The 7,246-nt window shown below is 42.5% G+C and overlaps 1 protein-coding gene across 1 annotated transcript; it reads left to right on the forward strand.

The window, feature by feature from the left end:
• The first annotated feature begins 1,969 nt into the window (after positions 1–1,969).
• On the forward strand, positions 1,970–7,022 carry LOC132708958 (uncharacterized). The gene is made up of 2 exons (XM_060688067.2): positions 1,970–2,145; positions 4,185–7,022. The coding sequence occupies exon 2, from the start codon at positions 4,400–4,402 to the stop codon at positions 6,122–6,124; it is 1,725 nt and encodes a 574-aa protein (XP_060544050.2). The 5' UTR covers positions 1,970–2,145; positions 4,185–4,399; the 3' UTR covers positions 6,125–7,022.
• Positions 7,023–7,246: the final 224 nt, after the last annotated feature.

The raw sequence follows: 7,246 nt of genomic DNA on the forward strand, positions 1-7,246 counted from the left end.
TGGAAAAGAAATATGAACGGCTCTAAAGTTGGGGCTGCAATTGGTGCCAAACTTTCCATTGCTATGTAGAAAGTTAGCACCCACCCCTCTCCTAGAAAAATGAAATATTTTGAGAAATATTAAGAAGGAAGAATAGTATATTTCCTTAAAGGAGAAACATGCTCTTGGAAAGCAGCCCCCACCTTTCTATATAACCCCAGCAGGACTGGGCCAGTTTATCTACAAAACAAAAGATCTTCAGCTTCAGAGTGACGGGATTAGCCCTCACTCAAGACCCAAACCAGGAAAGCCATTAAGACACAATAGGAATTGCCCAACACCGTTTCAGAACGCAAGCCTCCTCATTACATCATCTCAGAGAGTCAAGCAAACTTAACTCAGGAAAGTTACAAACTTAGCTATGACCCCTGGATACCCCATGGCAGTTTGACAGCAACCAATAGAATACATGCTGTTACCACAGGATCAATGACAATGACAATAAAGTTTATTTATTTGATCAGGAAGCTCAAGTTCAAAGACCGGAATGGGTATAAATCAATGGTGGGTTCCTCCTGGTTCCGCCCGGTTCCGCCGAGCCGGTAGTGGTGACGATATGATGTCACCGAACCTGTTCTCTTTGTTCGGGAGCTGGGCCCTCCCGCCCCCCCGTTATTCTTACCTTTTATTTGGCCCCGCCCCCAATCTATTCGCTGCCTCCCGAGTCCCAGCTGATGGCTAGAAGGAAAAAAAAACTCTTGCCGTGGGGCTTCAAAGGGCTGCCCTACAGCTGATCAGTGTTAAAAGGCAGTGTGGTGGTAGACCGGGATGCTGGAAAAATAAATGAGCCTTGGTAGTACAGTGATCTAAAGCACCCTGTTATTAACACAGCTGCCTGCAATTACTGCAGGTTCGAATCTTACCAGGCTCAAGGTTGACTCAGCCTTCCACCCTTTCTAAAGTAGGTTAAATGAGGACCTAGTTTGTGGGGGCAATAAGCAGACTTCGTATAAATATACAAAAGTATGAAGGCTATTGCTTAATACATTGTAAGCCGCCCTGAGTCTCCGGAGAAGGGCGGCATATAAATCAAATTAAAAAAAAAATGGGTAGACCAGGATGCTCCAAGAACAAATGGGTAGACTGCTACAGCTCTGCAAGCAGTTAAACACCTGGTAGACCAGTATCGCTGCTAAATCCTAAATAATTGTCACATGACCATCAAGCCACGCCCACAAAATAAGCAACACCCACAGAACCGGTAGTAAAAAAATTTAGAACCCACCCCTGGTATAAATAACCCCCACTCTCCACTCCATGTGATTAGCTGCCCAGGATCTCAAACCCATGTGGTCCTGTTCACCAATAAACCTTCTTTCCAATCAACCTCCATGTTTCCGGAGTCTTTCTCCCCACTTGGAACTGAATCAGATGGATTTTTCTTCCAACACTAAGCAGGGATGGGGCACCAATAGGAAATACGGTGCTTGTTAGCTAAACATGGAAGTAAAAGAAAAGAAAATCCCAGCAGAGACAAGGGGTCAAGCTTCAGTCTTACACCTTCAGTTAAATTGCAGAGGCACGTTTCGAGGGGTTATCCTGCATGCACCCACACTCCAAGAGGAAAACCTGGGACTAAGGAAGGTGCACTTCCTTCCTTCCTATTTGCACATCATTTTCATCCCCAAAGGGAGCTTTTCGGTGGTTTAGTTGCCGCTTCTAGCAAAAGAAGCTTCGGGGTCCACTCCAGGGACAAGGAGTGCCCTCTTAGGAGACCTGAAAGAAAAGGTTTGGGGATGGATCCTCAGGGAGAAAAGCTATTGACGAGCTTGATAGAAGTCAAATAGGACTAGATGGCACATAAAGGAATCAATGAAAACATCTTCAAACACCTTAGAGTAGAACGAGGATGTTCTTCCGCTTTACGTCGCTAGATGGCGATCTACAGAGAAGCAATATAAAGCAGGGACTGTATAGCTGCAGCTTAGCTATTCAAGGGAAGGGAGACAGGCTGAGATTGAACGAGTTGAAACGATAGAGAACTATTTTGCTAGAGAGGATATGGAGGAGAGGAGGTGAAGGGCAGAGGAACTTCTGGCTCAGGGAGGGGGATGGCGTCGGCGGAGCCTCTTGTGCTGCTTGGAGGGTGGAAGCGGCTCCTGGGAGGTGAGTGGAGGGAAAGTCGGAGGAGAAGCCGGGAGCAAGTCGGGCCCTTTGGGTTCCTCCACGGCCTGGAAGCAGAGCAAGCCAAGAGGCTGAAACGTGTTGGCTCCTGCTGCATGTTCTTTCTCTCCCCGAATTGTTTCTTATCCTTAGGCTGCATGATTTAAAATTGCTGCCTGTGATTTTCTGCTGGCAGATTTGGGAGATTTAAAAATTATTTATTTATGTTTCATATTTCTTAACCGCCCAAATCGCTCCGCTTTCACGCAACACTTGATTATTTTATTGATATGTTGATTTCCTGGCAAGGGAGGAGTTTCATGGGCAAAACAGAGGCTTTAAATCTTGCATAGGATTTGGGCATCATTTCATCTGTTAGTGTCCCCACCTTTCTAAAATTATATCAACCAAATTGAGTCAATGCACTTCTGGGACATTTTGCACTTGAAGATACACACATATTGTCTGCATAAATAAATTCTTAGGAGTGCATATGTGTGTCAATAGGCAGGTGTATACAGTGCACCCAGACAGTATTCAGTATTCTTTTGGGGCTGTGTGATTTAAAACTGCTGCCTGTGATTTTGTGCTGGCAATTTGGGACATTTAAAGAAATCTTTATATATATGTTTCATATTTCTTAACCGCTAATTTCCCTCACCCTTCATGAAACACTTCATGAAGTGTAGGAGCCTTGGTGGCACAACGGACTAAAGTGCTGTTAAGTAGCACTTAGCTGCCAGCTGCCTGCAATTACTGCAAGTTCAAATCTCACCAGGCTCAGGGTTGACTCAGCCTTCCATCCTTCCAGGTAGGTAAAATGAGGACCCGGATTGTGGGGGCAATAAGCTGACTTTGTATAAAAAGAACACCGCTTTGGGGGGCGGGGGCAAAAGCCCTACTAAGCAGGTATATACAAAAGTATGAAGGCTATTGCTTAACACATTGTAAGCCTCCCTGAGTCTCCGGAGAAGGGCGGCATATAAATCGAACCAATAAACAATAATAATAATAAACACTTGATTCCTTGTGATTTTATTGACATGTTGCTTTCCTGGCAAGTGAGGAATTTTATGGGCAAAATGGATGTTTTACATTTTGCATAGGATTTAGGCACATTTTATCTGTTACTGCCCAGATTTCTCAAATTAGATCAAAAGATTTGAGCAAATGCAGTTCTGGAACATTTTGCACACTGAAATACACATATATTGTCTACATACATAAATCAATAGGTTTGTATTTATGTGCTCACATGCGTGCATGTAGGAGTGATTTACCCGAGCCAAAAAGATAATCTTATGATTGAGTTGATATTTGATCTTGGATCTTGCTAGTCGTCTATGTCCCAAATGAATCATAATTAATTTTAGAGGTGAAACCCCTAAAACCTCTAAGTATGAGCAAATGCACTTCTGGGGCATTTTTTTTTTTATTTGATTTATATGCCGCCCTTCTCCGAAGACTCAGGGCGGCTTACAATGTGCTCAGCAATAGCCTTCATCCTTTTGTATATTTATACAAAGTCAGCTTATTGCCCCCACAACTGGGTCCTCAATTTACCTACCTTAGAAAGGATGGAAGGCTGAGTCAACCTTGAGCCTTGGTGAGATTCGAACCCTGCAGTAATTGCAGGCAGCTGGTCTTAATAACCAGCTTAATAACAGGGTGCCTTAAACCCCTGTACTACCAAGTATCTTCATTTTGTACATGAAGATACACATAGATTGTCTACATGCATAAATTTGTACGTGTGGATTTCTGTGTGCCTGTGCATGCGTCCATGCGAGATTACCCTGTAATGATATACCCTGCTCCTGCTTGAATAGGGGGCTGGACTAGAAGACCTCCTAGGACCCTTCAAGCTCTATTCTGATTGATTGATTGAAAAAGAGAATCTTATGATCAAGTCAATATTTGAACTTAGATCTTAATAATTTTCTATATGCCAAATGAATCATAATTAATATTAGATGTTAAACTAGAATTTTGGTGTTTGTTTTTTCATGCTAATATATGGAGATTTTTTGCTTCTTTCACAGGTCCTGCAACCATTTTTTAAACAATGAAATTAGCCCATTACTGTGAATCTTACAGACAAAGAGGATGCCAAGAAGAGCACGCTGAACAACAAAGAATGAGAAGCAGCATTAAAATCCAAAATGAACCATCAGTCAGAAAAGCTTCCTCATAATTCATGGAAGGACCCATACCGAAGTGAAACTACCAGTGCTTCCAATACAAGAAAAGATTAAGCATGAACACCAATGTGGTGAGACACAAGAGGACTCATACTGGGGAGAAACTCTTCGAATGTCCTGATTGTGGGAAAAGCTGCTCTCAAAATTCTGACCTGGTGATACATCAGAGGACTCACATGGGAGAGAGACCATATGAGTGTCCGGATTGTGGGAAAAGCTTCAAGGAGAATTTCAAGCTTGTGATACATCGGAGGATTCACACAGGAGAAAAACCATATGAATGCCCAGATTGTGGGAAAGGTTTCAATTGGAATTCCGAGTTGGAAGTACACCAGAGGACTCACACAGGAGAAAAACCATATGAGTGTCCTGATTGTGGGAAAGGTTTCTCTCGGAATTCTAATCTGGTGAAACATCAGAGGACTCACACAGGAGAGAAACCATATGAATGTCATTGTGGGAAAAGTTTCAGTCATAATTCGTATCTGGTGAGACACCAGAGGACTCACACGGGAGAGAAACCATTTGAGTGTTCAGATTGTGGAAAAGGATTCAATATGAATTCTGAGCTGGTGATACACCAGAGGATTCACACAGGAGAAAAACCATATAAGTGTCTGGAGTGTGGTAAATGTTTCATTCAAACTTCCCACCTGATTATACACCAGAGGACTCACACAGGAGAGAAACCATATGAGTGTCCATATTGTGGGAAACGTTTCACTCGGAATTCTGACATGGTGATACACCAGAGGACCCACACGGGAGAGAAACCATATAAGTGTGCAGATTGTGGGAAACATTTCACTCGGAATTCTGACATGGTGAAACATCAGAAAACACATACAGAAGAGAAAGCATATAAATGTTGTGATTGTGGAAAAAGTTTCAGTCAGAATTCCTACCTGGTGAAACACCAGAGGACTCACATGGGAGAGAAACCATATAAGTGTGCAGATTGTGAGGAAAGTTTCCATCGGAATTCTCACCTGGCAGTACACCAGAGAACTCACACGGGGGACAAACTGTATCAATGCCCGGATTGTGGGAAAAGTTTCACTCGGAATTCTAACCTGGTGATGCACCAGTTGACTCACACAGGAGAAAAATTATATGAGTGTCTGTTCTGTGGGAAAAGTTTCTTTCGGAATGACAACTTGGTGATTCATCAGAGGACTCACACAGGAGAGAAACCATATGAGTGTCCTGATTGTGGGAAAAGTTTCACTCAGGCCTCCCACCTGGTGAGACACCAGAAAACTCACACAGGAAAAAAACCCTATGAGTGCCTTGATTGTGGGAAAAGATTCAGTTGGAATTTCCACCTGGTGATACACCAGAAGACACACACAGGAGAAAAACTGTGTGAGTGGCCCGAGTGTGGCAAAAAATTCAGTTGCAAGTCTGAACTGGTGAAACACCAGAAAACTCACAAAGAAAAGAGACTGTATGAGTGTCTGGATTGTGGGAAAAGTTTTCTGCATAATTCCAAGATGGTGATACACCAGAGGACTCACACCGGAGAGAAACCATATGAGTGTCTTGACTGTGGGAAATGTTTCTTTCGGAATTACGACTTGGTGATACACCGAAGGACTCACACAGGAGAGAAACCATATGAGTGTCCAGACTGTGGGAAATGTTTCTGTCGGAATTATGACTTGGTGATACACCGAAGGACTCACACAGGAGAGAAACCATATGAGTGTCCAGACTGTGGGAAAGATTTCAGTACTAGGACTAGCCTTCTAAATCATGTAAAGTTACACATAGGAGAATAACAATTTATATACCCAGATTGTGGGCAGTGTTTGCTCATAATTCCTTTCTTATCATACAAGAGATTTCACTTGAGGCAAAATTTGATGTGTGTAGAGGAATCTTGAATTTCATTTCTTGTCTCTTATGGAAACGCAGCTGAGCAATTAACCATGTAATTTTTTGCATGATTCTTTTTAGTGAAACATGTCTTCGTATCAAACATCGGGGAGGAATAGAATAGAATAACAAAATTGGAAGGAACTTTATAGGTCATCTAGTCCAAACCAAGCAGGGAACCCTATAACATTTCTGACACATTGCAGTCCAGTCTCCTCTTCAAGGGGCTCCAGTGATGAAGCACTCGCTACTTCTGAAGGCGAGCTGTTCCATTGGTTGATTCTTCTCACTGTCAGAAAACGTCTCCTTATTTCTAGTTTGAATCTCTCCTTGATCAGTTTCCGTCCATTGTTCCTTGTCTGGCCTTCGGGTGCTCTGGAAAAAAGGTTGTCCCTCTCCTCTTTGTGACCTCTCCAATATTGGAGGACTGCTTTCATGCCACACCTGATTCTTGTCTTCCCTAGACTAGCCATGCCCAGTTCCTGTAACTGTTCTTCATGTTTTTTAGCCTGCAGGCCTCTAATCTGAGCATCCTTTCTCTGTCCCACTGAGATAGTTCCCTTTCATGGAGTCGAGGGGAACTGCCATGCTGGGCCAAAGAAAACGAGGTTGGATCTCTATTAATTTGCCACCTTTAGTTATTTCTACATATAATAAAGGGGGATATAAATGTGTTTGTATGCATTTTTACTTAATTTGAAAATCCATTTGGCAGCTAAAATCATGGTTATTCCACATGGTTTACAGCAATAAAGCCTTAATACAGAAACCAATAAACTCCATATATTGCAAATGGCAAAATGCAAATCGTCTGCATTTAACATGTATTTATCCTGCAAATACAGGGCCCTTCTAGCAAAGTTGGGATTGGGATGGTCTGGGAATTCCAAAAAGGTGATTCTTGCTTTAGTTTAATTTAGAAGTTAACCAAGGTTCCCGGTTTTACTAATTATGTTCATTTCTTGTGCCATTCTTCCTCAAAACTGGTAATCTTTCCCCTTGCAAGGAGTTAAATTAGAGAATTT

The sequence above is a fragment of the Pantherophis guttatus genome, chromosome 2 (genome assembly GCF_059756535.1).
Source record: "Pantherophis guttatus breed Tessera chromosome 2, ASM5975653v1, whole genome shotgun sequence".
Lineage (NCBI taxonomy): Eukaryota > Metazoa > Chordata > Lepidosauria > Squamata > Colubridae > Pantherophis > Pantherophis guttatus.